The sequence below is a fragment of the Bos indicus genome, chromosome 29 (genome assembly GCF_029378745.1).
Source record: "Bos indicus isolate NIAB-ARS_2022 breed Sahiwal x Tharparkar chromosome 29, NIAB-ARS_B.indTharparkar_mat_pri_1.0, whole genome shotgun sequence".
NCBI classification, from domain to species: Eukaryota; Metazoa; Chordata; class Mammalia; order Artiodactyla; family Bovidae; genus Bos; species Bos indicus.
In genome coordinates, this window is record NC_091788.1 from 18600115 (window position 1) to 18617828 (window position 17714).

Sequence of the window (17714 nt, forward strand, 5' to 3'; positions counted from 1 at the left end):
CAAAAGAATTCCAGAAAAACATCTACTTCTGACAGTGTGGATAACAACAAACTGTGGAAAATTCTTAAAGAAATGGAAATACCAGACCACCTTACCTGCCTCCTGAGAAATCTGTATGCAGGTCAAGAAGCAGCAGTCAGAACCAGCCATGAAACAATGGACTGGTTCAAAATTGGGAAAGGAGTACGTCAAAGCTGTGTATTGTCACCCTGTTTATTTAACATGTAAGCAGAGTACATCATGGGAAATGCCAGGCTAGATGAAGCACAAGCTGGAATTAATATGGCCAGGAGAAATATGAACAGCTTCCGATATGCAGATGATACCACTCTAGTGGCACAAAGTGAAGAGGAACTAAAGAGCCTCTTAATGAGGGTGAAAGAAGAGAGTGAAAAAGCTGGCTTAAAACTCAACATTCAGAAAACTAAGATCATGGCATCTGGTCCCATCACTTCATGGCAAATAGATGGGAAAACAATGGAAACAGTGACAGACTTTATTTTTTGGGTTCCAAAATCACTGCAGATGGTGACTGCAGCCATGAAATGAACCTTGGAAGGAAAGCTATGACAAACCTAAACAGCATATTAAAAAACAAAGACATTACTTTGCTGACAGAGGTTCATATAGTCAAAGCTATGGTTTATCCAGTAGTCATGTACCGGAGAAGGCAATGGCACCCGGCTTCAGTACTCTTGCCTGGAAAATCCCACGGATGGAGGAGCCTGGTAGGCTGCAGTCCATGGGGCCGCTAAGAGTCGGACACGACTGAGAGACTTTACTTTCACTTTTCACTTTCATGCATTGGAGAAGGAAATGGCAACCCACTCCAGTGTTCTTGCCTGGAGAATCCCAGGGACAGGGGAGCCTGGTGGGCTGCCGTCTGTGGGGTCACACAGAGTCGGACACGACTGAAGTGACTAAGCAGCAGCAGCAGCAGCATGTGAGAGTTGGACCATAAAGAAGTCTGAGCACCAAAGAAATGATGCTTTCAAACTGTGATGTTGGAGAAGACTCTTGAGAGTCCCTTGGACTGCAAGGAGATCCAACCAGTCCATCCTAAAGGAAATCAGTCCTGAATATTCATTGGAAGGACTGATACTGAAGCTGAAGCTCCAATACTTTGGCCACTTAATGCAAAGAAACAGTTCATTGTTAAAGACCCTGATTCTGGGAAAGATTGAAGGCAGGAGGAGAAAGGAGATGACAGAGGGTGAGATCATTGAATCACCGATTCAATGGACATGAGTTTAAGCTAACTTTGGAAGATGGTGAAGGACAGGGAAGCCTGGCATGCTGCAGTCCATGGATTTGCAGAGTCAGACATGACTTAGCTTCTGAACATGACTTAGCAACATGACTGCTTTTGCACTGTAACAGAGTGTAATAGTTGAAAAAGAGGCCATGTAGTCACAAAACCTAAATTATTTTGTTTGTCTCTTAGAAGTTTGCTGACCCCTGATGGGATTATGTAGTCCTGCATAAGAATTATTTAAGTGTCATTTATAATGCTTTTTTTATTTGTGGCATTTCCTTTGTGGCAACAATGTGCTGTGCTCAGTTGCTCAGTCCTGTCCCACTCTTTGAGACCCCATGGGCTGTATCCTGCCAGACTTCTGTGTCCATGGAATTTTCCAGGCATGAATACTGGAGTGGGTTGCCATTTTCTACTCCAAGGGATCTTCCCACCTGGGGATCAAACCTACACTCTTGTGTCTCTTGCAGTGGCAGGGGTATTTTTCACCACTGCATCCCTGGGAAGGTAGTAAAAATAGGTTATGGCTATTTGGGCAAATCTGAGTAATGGGTCTTGAGGGGCCAAGAGGGACCTTGAGGGACTTGAGGGGCCCTCGAGGGGCCAAGAGGGACCTTTGGAGGGGAGGTCTTCAAATAGCATAGTGTAAGTCTGCATTGCTTAAAGAAACTGATGTATGGCAAAACCAATACAATATTGTAAAGCCTCCAATTAAAATAAATTTATATTAAAAAAAAGAAAAAAAGAAACTGAAAATGAATAGCATGTTTATCTCTGAATATCAGCACAGCAAAGGTTTTACACCCTGAACATTGTAAATGAAGGTCAGTAAATTGAAGCTAAGTAGTGCAGATGCAGAGGCCTGTATCTTAATTCTCTCTCTACCTCACTCTGTCCCTCCTTCCCTTTCACACAGTAAATGATAATCAATAGCTCTTCAGCTGTATTTGGTATCAGTGACGCCGTGAGCCATTGACTGTGCATTGGTAACTAGGTTGTTGGCTATGCTTTGGAGCTGTGTCATTCTCAGCCCCTCTGGGTAAAGTTGAGCTTCCCCACACTCAGCTTTAGGCTTCAAAGTATTTTAGGGGTGTGGTACACAGTAGAGCACTCAAGAAATGCTTCAGCCAAGTCGTAAGCTTTAGTCTGTGTTGTGGACTGTCCCTCTAATTTTTTTTTTTGATTGAGATATTATTGACATACTGTGAAAGTCACCTTTTAAAAATATGCAATTCAGTTTTTTAAGCATATTCACAAATATGTGAGCTACTTTAATAGTAGAACACTGTCTTAACTGTAGAGCATTTTTAAAGTTACTCTAAAAGGAAGCCCATTAGCAACAACTGTTCCTCCCTCTACTTACCCACTAGCAATTTTGTCTATATGGATTTGACTTTTGTGGAAATTCTATATACAAACACTCCAAAATCTGTGACCTTTTATATCTGATTTTTTTAAACCTAGCATCATGTTTTTAATATTCATCCATGTTGTACAGTATAGCAATACTTCATTCCTTTTCATGGATTCATAAAATTCCATTGTGTTTATATTCCACATATTATTTTATTCATTCATCACTTGATGTAAATTTGGGTTGATCCCACCCTTGGCTATTATAAATAATATTGAGATGAACATTTGTATAGCATATATTTTCATTTTTGTATATGTACATACCAAGGAATGGAATTGCTAAGTCATGTGGTAACTCAGTGTTAACTTTTTGAGGAACTGCTAACCTTTTTTTTTTTTTTTTAAACAAAGTGACTGCACTAGTTTACATTCCTATATTTGCTATTTTCCTTCTTTTTGATTATAGTTATCCTAACATGTATGAAGTAGTATTGCAGTGTGATTTTGAGTTACATTTCCCTAATGACTAAGGTCATTGGTCATCTGCTGTGGTTTTTGGCCATTTACTCTTTGGCGCAAAGTATCTGTTCATATGTTGACTTTTAGCTTTTGTTATATCACCTGAGGGTCTGCCCTGTGTGGTATTCTAGAAAAATTTCCTTCACTCTGTATGTCTCAGTATTTTTTCTCTGCAAAATACAATGCTGTAGCAGTCAAAGGAAGTATGGTATTCCAGAGAATGGAGAGCTCTTTCTTCCTTTTTGCCTTTAAAGATCTTCCACTATAGAGTTCCTGGCCTTACTGCTTGGTTATATTTTTTCTATCCTAACAATGATCTCCTGCGATTCTATTACACAAGTTGGTTTAAAAAAAAAAAAGACGACGACACTGGTACTGGAGAGGAAAAGAGTAACCCCTCCCAGGAGGGCCAGCTTAGTCTTATTCCTAAGTTGAGATGATTATGTAAGCAGTCTCACTTGCCTTTTTGTTTTTCTCCTCCCAGCCTTTCTAGCCAGTTTCCCAACTAGACAATCTTGTGCCTTTTGTTGGTTCTTCTCCCTGGGCCTTCATTATACTCTTTGCTTCTTGGATTGGAAAAAGAGTGTGAAGTTTGTAGGCACTTTATATCATTTTTCATGTCTACTTCACAACCTTTAAGATCAATATTACTACTGCTCCCCTTTTATTGCTGAGGAAACTGGCTCATAGAATCCATGGCATCTCTCCTGATAAGTGTAATTTATCCAGATCTTCTTTCTTCATACTGTTAAATTGTCTCTGGTTTGCTTGAAATGTTTGTGTGGAAAGAGAAACCTAGAAATTTAAGTTAATGCCACATTATAGAAGCCAAGCAGTGAAATCTTTACCCATAATTAGGAGGACTTTGAGTTGGAGAGTTACTCAAATAAAAATGTGTCTACAATTTGGCATGTTATTTTTAGCTTGCTTCTAGTCTACGCATAGAAATGAATTATTGTCCTTGTCCTGGAGGAACTATGCTATTTGGAGAGGTGGAATCAGATAATTACTTGCATTTGGGAAACTGTGCCACAAAAGTGTACATAAAATTCTTGAGAGCGAAGGAGACAGCTGCAGAGGTCACTGCTTATCTTGAATGCAGTCATCATTCAGTAGTAGTAGTCGACATTTTTGATATATTTAAATAGTAGGTATTTCAGAGTGTGATTGGATTGGACTGTGTTTGGCATAAACTTTTTCCTTTATGTATTAACAAAACAGTTAACATAGTTGTACAACAAAACTACCAATGTAAATAAAAATTGCTTTTCTGTATTAAGACCTTAACTTTCTCTTGACAGATATGCCAAGAGTTTAATAGCACCTGGGCGTGGGAGATGGAGAAGAAAGGCTATCTTGAAATGAGTGTTGAATGCAAGTTAGCACTCTTAAAGGTAATAAATTTATTATTTGTTAAAATTATTTTAATTAAAAAATCACTTTGACTCCTTCTGGTTGAATTGGGAAGCAACTAGAAAGTAGACATTTTTATTGTTAGTGGAAAAGGACAATAGAATTTTCTTTTTTTAATTTATTTTTTGGTGATAAAACTCTTCTTTAAATTACTGTTTTTTGTTGTTTTTCAATACACACTTATATCTAGGTTTAATGATCTCTGCCTGTAGGGATAATGGCAAACAGTTACCCTAGATTAATTTTATGCATTGTTGGCAGCCTTCAAAATCATAGCTAACAAATATGGTAAAGTGTGGTTAATCTTTCACTGATTTACTAAATCAAAGATTCAGGGAAGAAATCTTATATACACTAATCATATATAAAAATTTTAATAAATAGTTTTTATTAAAACTAACTTTTTTGTGCTGGCAGTATGATTTTTTTTTTTTCCCCCAAGAAAATTCTCCAGAGGCAATTATCAGTAAGACTGCCTTTGGTAAAAATTATGTATGTCTCAAGCTTTCAAAAATAGACAGCCATTTCAAGAATAAAGTTTATCTAAAAGCTTTAAGAGAAGGTCATTGAAAATTTTATACCATGAACCAATTTGGGAGACTTTAATACAAAAACTCAGTGTTTTAGAATATAATTTAATTTTGGGGTCACTGGTTGTGTTAAACCTATAAATTTATGTAATACTAAAATTGTATGTTAAATTAGAAATTTGTCTTTTAAAATTGCTTATTGTAAAATAAGTGTACAAAAGAGGAGAGAGGAAAGTAAAAGGTGGACAAACATACTCTTTCTCTTCTTATCCCTGAATCTGTTTCATGGTTGAACATAACACATTTATTGTGATGGAAAAACATTTATGGGGTATTTTAAATCATGTTGTGACTATTTTCCAGTACCTCTGTGAGTGTCAATTTGATGACAATCTCAAATTCAAGAATATTATCAATGAGGAGGATGCCGATACCATGCGTCTCCAGCCAATTGGCCGTGACAAAGATGGCCTCATGTACTGGTACCAGTTGGATCAAGATCACAATGTCAGAATGTACATAGAAGAACAAGATGATCAAGATGGCTCTTCATGGAAGTGCATTGTGAGGTATCTTTTATTGGAAATTTTTTTACATTTATTTGCATGTTTCTTACTTTGATCTCTTCTCTACCAGAATATAGTCTCTGTGGCTTGGTGATTCTTTTCCGTTGATGGGGTTGGGAATTTCTAGGATCTGGCCTAGTGCCCAGCACAATACCCATTGGAAGCACTTAGTTATTTGTCAAATAAATAACATTTAGCAATGTGGTCCACATCAGGACATATACCTAGTACTTTAGGGAGCTGGAATTCAAAAAATAATGATGCATAGGTAATATACACAGAGAAAACCATTGTTAGAGAGAAATATAAGAAAAACAGAAATATATTTTGGATCTTAGTTTCCTAACCAGGGATTGAACCCAAACCCTTGGCAGTGAAAGCACAGCATCCTAACCGCTGCATTGTCAGGGAATTCCCAGAGAAACATAAATTGATTTTTATTTAGCTATATAGGTTTCTATTAGGTGTTATTTGTTTATTCTTCTTAAATTTGTCTGATTCATGTGACACATATTTTCATGTGAAAATATACTACATTTTCAGTTTTTCCTGTGCATACATTTCTTTAGTGAGGTCTGAAGAAATCTGAGGAATATTATGCTTTTCTGTCCTAATCCTTCTTGAAAAATCTTGATTTCTTATGTTTGTGTTGATAAATATATTTGAATGGAAACATTTAATTTAATATAAAGCTTTGAAATAAAACTTTTAAAAAAATTGATTAGTGACTCTTGGATTGTTATTCAGAATCTTTATGTCTCTAATTTTCTGTTTTTGCAAATTATTTAGAATTTATTGTATTAATTTCCACAATTTACATTAATTTTGAAAATATTATAGGATTTATAACTAGAGTAGGGAGAACTAATGGATATATTTCCAGTGGCTTATGAAGACTCTTTTAACTTTAACTCATCTTTGTTTATGCTTAGATTTTAGCAGATTTTTATTAGTGGTCATTTATTAATATTTTGAAGAGAAAATTCTAGTAATTCATGATATTTGTTTGGGTCATGGAAGCTGAACTTTTATTCCCTAAGAATAAACTTTGAATGAGCTCTTGGGGGATTGTTTTTTAACCATTTTTTCATCATATTATGATGAAATATATTATTATATATTATATATGATATTATATCATCATACATAATATATATTATATCATATATGATATAATAGCATCATATATAAAATATAATATACACCATATAATATGGTTTTCCATATAGTTAAATTACTAAATTCAAATAATGTGGTCCTTAAATAAGATGTACTCACCATCTCTCCCTGTGAATACATACATTAAATAAGGTTCTGTTCATGATGTTTTACCACCATTCTACTGTTTTCTTTATTAAACTTGCATAGTTGTTTGAAACAACTGCTTTGTGGAAGAAAAACTTAGGACAGAGAAAAATTATTATGATTATTATTAATCAGTCATATGTGCTTTTAAACAACTGCTAGTATATAATGTTTTAAGTAGATAATACCCCAATGCACCATGTAAGAGAAAGACCATAGATTTTATAGCTAATAAGTGAATCTAGTGTCCTCTGCTTATCATCTGTAGGAAGATTGCTTAATTACTCTTATCAGTTCAGTTCAGTCGCTCAGTCATGTCTGACTCTGCAACCCCATGAATCGCAGCACGCCAGGCCTCCCTGTCCATACTCTTTGCTAAAATGAAGTTGATAATACTTCCCCAGTAAAGCTGTTCTGAGGACTATAAGAGAAGTCATACTAGGGCTGTAGTACATGCTCCATAAAAATCTGTTTCTTCTCCTAACCTTTTAAATTACTGCATTTGCTTACAACTTCTAACCCTAAGGATTGAAACTTAGTTACTTCATAAGAGAAATGTTTATCTGTAGGAAGAGAAAAGAGCAAATTTGCCAGCCAGCTTTTTCCAAATATGTAGTAATATTTGGGATCATTAATACTATTTTGGGTGTATTAGTCTCATTTCAGGTAATTAAAGGCAGATTCTAAACAACTGATTGTCACACTACTGTTCCTTTATTTCCTTCAAGTCATAGATTTGAATTACATGCCTGCTTGTGTAGTAGGCACTGTGCTGAGCAGTTGGGGAGCTAGTGGTGAATAGTACAGCTCTGGGATCTCTCATGATCTTCATGCACCTGTGGAATTCCTTATATTGTAAGCAGTAATTCTTAGTTGTATTTAATGTGTGTTTTCTAGGGACGTATCATAGTTTTGATAAATTCTTGATATGTTCTGTGACATGGCATTTCAGTTAACTTTAACTTAACATACTAGTACTATTTTGGACAGATGTACTGAGCTTTTTCATCCATACAGGTCTCTCATTTTTGTGAACGTTGAATGTGAAAAGCATTGTGTTACTATTCTTTGTTGTTTATTCACTAAGTCTGACACTCTTTTCCTACCCCTTGGACTGTAGTCCACCGGGCTCCACTGTCCATGGAATTTCTCAGGCAAGAATATTAGAGTGGGTTGCCATTTCCTTTTCCAAGGAATCTTCCTGACCCAGAGATCAAACCCGCATCTCCTACATTGGCAGGTGGATTCTTTACCACTGAGCCACTAGGGAAGCCCTATTGTTCTTTTCTTTCCTCAAAATTGAGATCTTAGTGCTCACTAAAATACATTATATATCCAAAACAATGTAGGGCATCATTCCATTTGTCACTGAGAAGATTCTTCCTGGAGTATAGTATTTAGAATTGGATGTCAAACTCTTGACAAGAATATCAATATAGTAGAATGAGTTCTTTATGAAAGGAACCGCAAAGAAAATGATTTAATAAACTGAAAATACTTGATCTAGCATAAGTGTAGGGAGATATAACTATCTGTAAACATTTAAAGAGTTGATTTGTGTAAGAGTATTTCTTTCAAGGGCTCAACCTGCATCAGTGGATAAAAATTATGGGGTAGTAGAATGAAGTTTATGGAGGTGAGAACATTTGTGTGTTTTATATTGCAGAGAAATAATTGTTGGAAGACTGATAGATGCTATCAAAAAACATTTTCTAAACTTGTAGGTTTCAGTCTTTTTCAGAAGATAGAAGAAGGGAGGGTAATTCTGAATTCATTGAATGAGGCTAGCCTTACCAAAACCAGGCAAAGATATTACAAGAAAAAAATGATAGACCAGCATCTCTAAGGAACATAAATACAGAACTTTTCAAAAAATATTAGCAAATCAAATCCAACAATGCATAAAAAAATATATATGTATAATATGATGAAGTAAGATTTATCTCAGGTATAGAAGACTGGTTCAATATTTGAAAATCATCAGCAGGCTAAAGAAGAAAATATCACATGATCATGTCAATATATAACAGAAAAGCCATTTGATAGATGTCAACACTGTTTGATGATTAGAAGTCTTTAGTAATGTAGGAAGAGACAGAAACGTCCTTGATTAAAAAAATGTATTGGAAATTTCCTGGAAATCCAGTGGTTAGGACTCTGCACTTACACTGCTGTGGGCCCAGGTTCAATCCCTGTTCAGGAACTAATACCCTGTGTGACTGCTAAAAAAATACTGATTTCCTATGGAGGCAGAAAATAAATCCTATGCAAAATTGGAAGGTTTCCAATACTTGACTTACAACAAAAGTGAAGGATCATCTAAAAGATTTGTTAGTTGAGTGTTTTAAATTATTTGTTTTAAAAGCTACCAGAAACCTACATGTAGCATCTATTTAATGAAGAGAAACTTGAGGTTTTTCCTACTATGATTAGGAACAAAGCAAGGGTATCTACTCTATTCCTTTTTAACATCATATTGGAAGTTCTAACTAGTGCAGTAAAAAAAGGAAATAAAAGACATTTCTCTGCGAACAGAGAAATAAAACTTGTTGTTTGCAAATGACATCATCTTCTTTGTAAAAAATCTGAAAGAATCAACCAAAAATCTCCTGGAACTAGTTTATTATTGTAGCAGTGTTGCAGGACAAAAAAATTAATACACAAAGGTCAATCACTTTGATATATACCATCAGTGAATGTATGTTATCTGAAATTAAAAGCACAGTACCATTTACATCAGTGCCCCTAAAGCTGAAATACCTAGGTGTAAATCTAACAAGAGTATGCACGAATCTATATGAGGAAAGAAAAGCTAATGAAAGAAATTAAAAAAGAATAAATGGAGAGATATTCCATTATTCCATGTTCAAGTATATAAGAACACTTAATATTGTCATGATATCAGTAGAGTCTGATCTGACTCTGTTGAGTCACTGCAGTCCCAATCAAAATTCCAGCAAGTTATTTTGTGGATATCAATAAATTGACTCTCAAATTTATAGGCAAAAGACCTATGACACACAGTCTTATGAAAGAACAAAGTTGAAGTACTGACCTTACCTGAGTCTGTGCCTTTCTATAAATCTACCATAATGAAGAATCTAGTATTGGCAAGAGAATAGACAGGTAGATCACTGAGACAGAATAGGGACCACTGGATTAGATGCACACAAATATAGTCAACTTATGTTTGACCAAGGAGCAAAAGCAATACAGTGGAGAAAAGATAGTCTTTACGATTTGTCTTGGAACAATTGGACGTCCGCATTCAAAAAGCTGAATCTAGACACACACGTTTACAACCTTTACAAAAATTAACTCACAGTGATTCACAGACCTACATATAAAATACAAAACTATAAAACTCCCAAGAAGAAAGCATAGAAGAAAATCTAGATGACTTCAGGTTTGTTACAGTGCCAAAGGTGTAATCCATCAAAGAAAGAATTGATGATGCTTAGTTAGTTCAGTCGCTCAGTCGTGTCCGACTCTTTGCCACCCCATGAATTGCAACACACCAGGCCTCCCTATCCATCACCAACTCCCGGAGTTCACTCAGACTCAACGTCATCGAGCCGGTGATGCCATCCAGCCATCTCATCCTCTGTCGTCCCCTTCTCCTCCTGCCCCCAATCCCTCCCAGCATCAGAGTCTTCGAGCCGGTGATGCCATCCAGCCATCTCATCCTCTGTCGTCCCCTTCTCCTCCTGCCCCCAATCCCTCCCAGCATCAGAGTCTTTTCCAATGAGTCAACTCTTCGCATGAGGTGGCCAAAGTACTGGAGTTTCAGCTTTAGCATCGTTCCTTCCAAAGAACACCCAGGGCTGATCTCCTTTAGAATGGACAGGTTGGATCTCCTTGCAGTCCAAGGGACTCTCAAGAGTCTTCTCCAATACCACAGTTCAAAAGCATCAATTCTTCAGCGCTCAGCTTTCTTCATAGTCCAACTGTCGCATCCATACATGACCAGTGGAAAAACCATAGCCTTGACTAGACGAACCTTTGTTGGCAAAGTAATGTTTCTGCTTTTCAATATGCTGTCTAGGTTGGTCATAACTTTTCTTCCAAAGAGTAAGCGTCTTTTAATTTCAGGGCTGCAGTCACCATCTGCAGTGATTTTGGAGCCCAGAAAAATAAAGTCAGCCAATGTTTCCACTGTTTCCCCATCTATTTGCCATGAAGTGATGGGACCAGATGCCGTGATCTTTGTTTTCTGAATGTTGAGTTTTAAGCCAACTTTTTCACTCTCCTCTTTCACTTTCATTAAGAGGCTTTTTAGTGCTGGCCTTCATTAAAATTAAAAATTTCTGCTCTGTGAAAGACAATGTCAACATAATGCAAATATAAGTCACAGAATGGGAGAAAATTATTTACAAAAGACGTATCTGATAGAGCACTGCTATTTAAATTACTGTACAAATAACTTTTAAAGTCCAACAATAAGAAAACAAACAACCTGATTTAGAGTGGACCAATGACCTTATCAAACAGATGGCAAATCAGCACAGGAAAAGGTGCACCATGCCCAGTGTCATCAGGGAGATGGAAATTAAGACAACAGTGAGGTATTGCTAGACACCTCCTACAGTGGCTAAAATCGAGAACAGGTTTCCCATTTGCCTGCAATGAAGGAGACGTGGGTTCCCTCCCTGGGTCAGAAAAATCCCCTGGAGAAGGAAATGGCAGCCCACTTCGGTATGCTTGCCTGGAAAATCCCGTGGACCGAGGAGCCTGGCGGGCTCTGGTCCATAAGGTCGCAAGAGTCGGGCGTGACTTAAGGGCTAAACAACAACAAAATCGAGAACACTGTTAACACCAAATGGTGGTGAGAATATAGAGCAATAGGAACTTAGATTCGTTGCTGATGGGAATGCAAAATGACACAGTCAGAAAGATTGTTTGGTGGCTTTGCAAAATTAAACATTATCATATGAACCAGCAGTCATGCTCTTTGGCATTTGCCCAAAGAAGTTGAAAGCTTATGTCCTTACAAAAACCTGCACACGAATGTTTGTAGCAGCTTACTCAAACTTGCCAAAGCCTGAGAATAGCCAAGATGTTCTTCATCAGGTAAATGGATAAGCTACAGTGTATCTAGAAATGGAATATTGTCATTTAAAAAACAAATGTGCTATCAAGCCATGAAAAGATAGAGGAAATTTAAATCGTGTTAATAAGAGAAGAACTGATGCTTTTGAACTGTGGTGTTGGAGAAGACTCTTAAGAGTCCCTTGGACTGCAAGGAGATCCAACCTGTCCATTCTAAAGGAGATCAGCCCTGGGTGTTCTTTGGAAGGAATGATGCTAAAGCTGAAACTCCAGGACTTTGGCCACGTCATGCGAAGAGTTGGCTCATTGGAAAAGACTCTGATGCTGGGAGGGATTGGGGGCAGGAGGAAAAGGGGATGACAGAGGGTGAGATGGCTGGGTGGCATCACCGACTCAATGGACATGAGTTTCAGTGAACTCTGGGAGTTGGTGATGGACAGGGAGGCCTGGCTTGCTGTGATTCATGGGGTCACAAAGAGTCGGACACGACTGAGCAACTGAACTGAACTGAATAAGAGAAGGCAATCTGAAATTAACTGTATGATTTCAACTATATGATGTTTTGAAAGACCTTGTGTAATAATGTTCATAGCATCTTTGTTCATAATAGTCCTCATATTTGGATTATTACTTAGCAATAAAAAGAAATGACCTATAATGCATGCAATTTTGTGGCTTTGTTCCTAAGGAATTATCATGTGTGAGAAATCAAAAAGTACATACCATTTTATTAAGTTCTGGAATTAACTGATGTATGCTTACAGTGTTTGAAACTGATTCCATTTTGCTTTTGCTGGAGCAGAGGAATTGAGTAGGACAGGGCAGGAGGGGTTTGGGGGTGATAGTAATATTCCTTTTCTCGATCGAGCTATGGATTACACAGGTGTATGCATTTGTCAGAACCGATTTGCTGAACACCTAAGATCTGTTCATTTCAAAGGATATAAATTATACCTCAAAAATATTTTAAATACTAATAATTATTTCATAATCATTTTCAAAATGCTGTTTGCTAAATAGTGTACAGTTTTCATGTACACATAATTAGGAAATCTGTCAAGGAATTTCTGTGACTAATATAGCACAGAGTTTGAAAATATGGTCTCTGAAGTCAGACTTTCTATAATTCAGTTCTGCCTTTAATATATATTAATTAACTCTGATCATAGGCAGATCATTGTATCTTTCTGCATGTTCTCACTTTCTTAGTCTAAAAAATGGGGGTAATAATAGTACTTATTTAATCAGATTCTATTAGAATTACATGAACTAATTCATGTCATGATTTTGGAGTAATGCCTGGAACATAGTAATCACTCACTTATGTTAACTTCTGTTATTAATATACTCCTGTTAATATTACTCATTAATACCTTCTTTCGGTTTCTTGACCCCCTTAGATACTGTTGTACTCAGTTTTTTTCCTTTTTATCTGCTCAGTGATACGAAATTATATGAGAAAAGTGGAATATTATTGGTGAATAGTGGAATCATGTATTACAGACATCTGCTAAAAACTTGCTTTGTCACTGTCCTGGCCTCTGAAAGGGAAAAGACTTAATGCCGTTCCTAAGCTTTCCATATTGTTGGAGAAAGATACAGGGAAATAGGAAATGATAATGTAGTGTCGTAAATGTGATCTGTGATGGAGATTACTCCAGTGTGCTATGGAGGATCAAGATATCTAACCCATGTTTGCCAGAAGATGATGCCTGTGCTTGGTTTTGTTTTTTTGTCTGTTTTTTTTTTTTTTTTTTAATTGAATTTTGCTACCAGATCAGTTGCTTCTGAACAGTTGCTTTTGTTTATCCCTGCCAATTCTAATTCTGAACATCCCTTAAGAAAACTCATATTCCGTATTATAATAATTAGAGTGAACGTTTCATTTCACTCAAGTCTAGGTTAACTGTAGGTACAGATAGTTTAGAATCTGTCAAAATCAGTCAGTCTGCCCAAACTTGAGCTTCCAACACACTTTGGACTGAAGAGAACAGAAGTGTGAACACCTGAGATCATAAGAGAGCATGATTTAATATGTCTGAGTGAAGAAATGTTTTAAAGAAAATAAAGCAATGGAGAGGGAGAGGGCAAAACAACTGAATGGTTAGAATCCACAGACTCCTTTATAAGGTCCTGTAGAGGACCACTGGATGGCTTCACATGTAAATTTTACCAAACCATTTTTTGTTTGTTTGTTCTGTTATAATCAATTTTTAATGGAGTATAGTTTTATAATGTTGTGTTAGTTTCTTCTATACAGCAAAGTGAGCCAGTTATGCATTCCACCAAACAGAGCGATGTTAACATCTATGCTTCCGAAACTATTGCAAAAAAAATTGCAGGGAAGGAACATTTCCAAACTCATTCTGAGAGGCCAATATCATCCTGATACAAAAACCAGACACAGATATCATAAAAAAAGGCCAGTATCACAGGCCAGTATCAATGATGAACATTGAGAAATCCTCAACAAAATACTAGCAAACTGAGTGCAACAAAAGTCTTAACCACCAGTGGTTAAGACTCCACACCTCTACTGCAGGGAGCATGGGTTCAATCTCTGGTCAAGGAATTAAGGTCTGATATGCTTCATGGCACAGTCAAAACAAACAAGCAAATAAACATTATGAGGATCCTACCCCATGATCAACTGGGATTTATCCCAGGGATGCAAGTGTTCTTCAGTATATGTAAATCAGTCAACCAACATGATACATGAACCACATTAACAAATTAAAGAATAAAAGCCACATGATCATCTTAATAGATGCAGAATGCTTTTGATAAAATTCAATGTCCATTTATGATAAAAACTCTAGCAAGTGGACATAGAAGGAACATCTTAACATCATAAAGGCCATACGTGACAAACTCACAGCTAGCATCGTACTTACTGGAGAAAAGCTGAAAGCATTTCCTCTAAGATCAAGAACAAGACAACAATGACCACTCTCGCCACTTTTATTCAACTCAGTTTTGGAAATCCTTACCCAGCAATCAGAGAGGAAAAAGAATCCAGATTGACAGCGAACAAATTAAACTGCCACTGTTTGCAAATTATGTGATGGTATTCATAGAAAAATCCTAAAAATGCTACCAGAGAGTACAACAGTGAATTTAGAAAAGTTGCAGCACACAAAATAAATATACATAAATATCCGTTGGGGTATACACAATGGAATACTACTCAGCCATAAAAAGAAGGGAACTTTTCCATTTGCAGCAACATGGGTGGACATGACGGGCATTATGCAAAGTGAAGTCAGAGAAAGGACAAATACTTAATGTTACCACTTATATGTGGAATCTAAAAAATACAACAGACTAGTGAATAAAGCAAAAAAGAGGCAGACTAGCAGATGTGGAGAGCAGACTAGTGGTTACCAGTGGTAGGGGGAGGTACAAACTATTGGGTGTAAGACAGGCTCAAAATGTGTTGTAAAACATGGAGAGTAAAACCAGTATTATGTAATAACTATAAATGGAAGGTAACACTTTAAAATTACGTTAAAAATAAAACGTTCTGTAAAAAGTGGTAAGAAATTGGATATAATTTTAATCTATATATATTAAAATTTCCTCCATTCCAATTTAGGGCTTTTAAAAATTATTTAACATACTAAATCTAATTATAAGATTGAAACAGGAGAAATCCAGATGGGTAGTTTTCTGTTTTTATAAGATAATGGCTTTATTAGGTTTGCATTTTAATGTAATAGACAGGTTAAAAGCCTTTAGGAGAGTTCTTTAATCAACTTTTCGGCAAATTTTTTTGTTGCTTAGAGTACTGGAAGTAATTGACATGGATTTTCTAGCAAGTATTGGCATGCTTCTAATGTTCAAAGCTTTTAAAAGAAGGTGTAGTGAAATACTTAAATATATTTTTCAGTTTCCAGCATGACCTCAGAAAATAACAAATGGATTGGGGCACTTATACATTTGAAATTCTCATTGAAATATGATGGTAATAACATTAAGTGGATAGAGGCTTAGGTTAGAAGCAGGTTGGGCTAATGAAGTTCAAAAATAGAAACTATTTTTGTTTTTTGTAAAGTGAGTATAGTTTCACACAATCTTGAAACAGCATCTGATGTGACCTACTACTATTAGATAATTAAAACTGTTAATTTTATTGTGTATGCTAATGTGATAGTTATACTGTGTATAAACATAGTCATTCCCATGCACAATATTTATAATGTGTGTAACCCTGTGTGTTCTTTCTCATAGACAATGGCAAAATGATTGTCCTTTTAATTTCTGAAAGATGTCTGTCACTGGCAATTTTTTACTTTCTTTGGAAACGAATTTAATAATACTTAAGAGAATCCAGTCTTATATGGATAAGGAAACTTAGGTCTGATGAAGATATATGACCTGTCTAGGGGTACATAGCCATTTGGTTTAGGAACAGGGATTCTGTTTATTCATTAAGTATTTTTTAGAGCCTACTTCATCAGACAGTCCCCACTTTGAAGCAGTAGTGTTTAGCTAGAAAGGCGGCGGAATTGGAAATGGAGGTGAAAACAGAGGATAGAGGACATATGTGGCATGACAGATAGAACAAATAATTTCATCTTGATACTAACTACATAGAATTGAGGTGCATGCACAGTCCTTTGATGACACAGATGGGGAGATCATGGTGCTGATTAATTAACTTAGTGGCAGATCTAGAACTATATTTCCCAACTCTTAGTCCAAGATTTCCTTTTTATTTCTGCTGTTACACACTGTTTTTCTGAGCAAGAAAAAAATTAAATTATTATTATAAATAATTATTTATGATTAAATTATTGTTTTATCGTTAATTGTATGTAGCATTAAAATTGACCATATTGTATATACCTCTGGATTTGGTAGTAAAAATAGATAATTTGTAGATTGGTATCTTATTTATTTGGGATTTTCTCATATTTTTATTCAAATTGAATTTACTTTGATTTTGTACTCCTGAGAGATTGCATCATATTTAAAAAAATTATCAAACTTTGGTTTTTGTTTAATTTTGTTCATACTGTTCTTTTTAACCAAAAAGATTTGAATTGCCATTCTAATAAAAACATAGTCTAAGATTCCTCTTTGGTGAACAGTTTATTTTAATATGCATTCATTCCTAATACTTAATTTTAAAATGTAAGGTTAATTAGGGTTAGCTGTACTAGTGTTTTGGATGCTCTTAATATGTTTTTCTTTTTTAAATGTTAATTTCTAATAGGTGTTATTCTGAAATCATTTTAGAACTGAAGAAAGATTTTTAAAAAAATTATTGAAGTATAGTTGATTTACAGTGTTGTGTTAATTTCTTCTGTACAGCAAGGTAACTCAGTTATCCATATGAATATTCTTATATTCATATTCTGTTCTATTATGCTTTATCATAGGATATTAAATATAGGTCCTGGGCTACGTAGTAGGAGTTTGTTGTTTATCCATCCTTTATAAATTAGTCTGCATCTGCTAATCCCAAACTCCCATTTTTCCCCACTCTTCTTGGCAACCACAACGCTTAGAACAGGAGAAAGATTTTTATGCTGCCTTCTGTTTTTCCATTTTTTTTAGAAATCGAAACGAGTTGGCTGAGACACTTGCACTCCTGAAAGCACAAATTGATCCTGTACTGTTGAAGAACTCTAGCCAACAGGACAGCTCTTCCCGGGAAAGTCCCAGCTTAGAAGAAGAGGAGACTAAAAAGGAGGAAGAAACAACTAAACAAGGTTT

At 35.9% G+C, this 17714-nt stretch overlaps 1 protein-coding gene across 2 annotated transcripts in view; it reads left to right on the forward strand.

Annotated features, from left to right (window-relative positions):
- The window catches only part of RSF1 (remodeling and spacing factor 1), a 149028-nt gene that overhangs the window by 78059 nt on the left and 53255 nt on the right, over window positions 1–17714 (forward strand). For both annotated transcript variants that reach the window (XM_019954640.2, XM_019954641.2), the window contains exons 3-5: window positions 4432–4524; window positions 5437–5642; window positions 17556–17710. In XM_019954640.2, the coding sequence (XP_019810199.2) occupies window positions 4432–4524; window positions 5437–5642; window positions 17556–17710 (454 nt within the window). The remainder of the gene's footprint in view (window positions 1–4431; window positions 4525–5436; window positions 5643–17555; window positions 17711–17714) is intronic.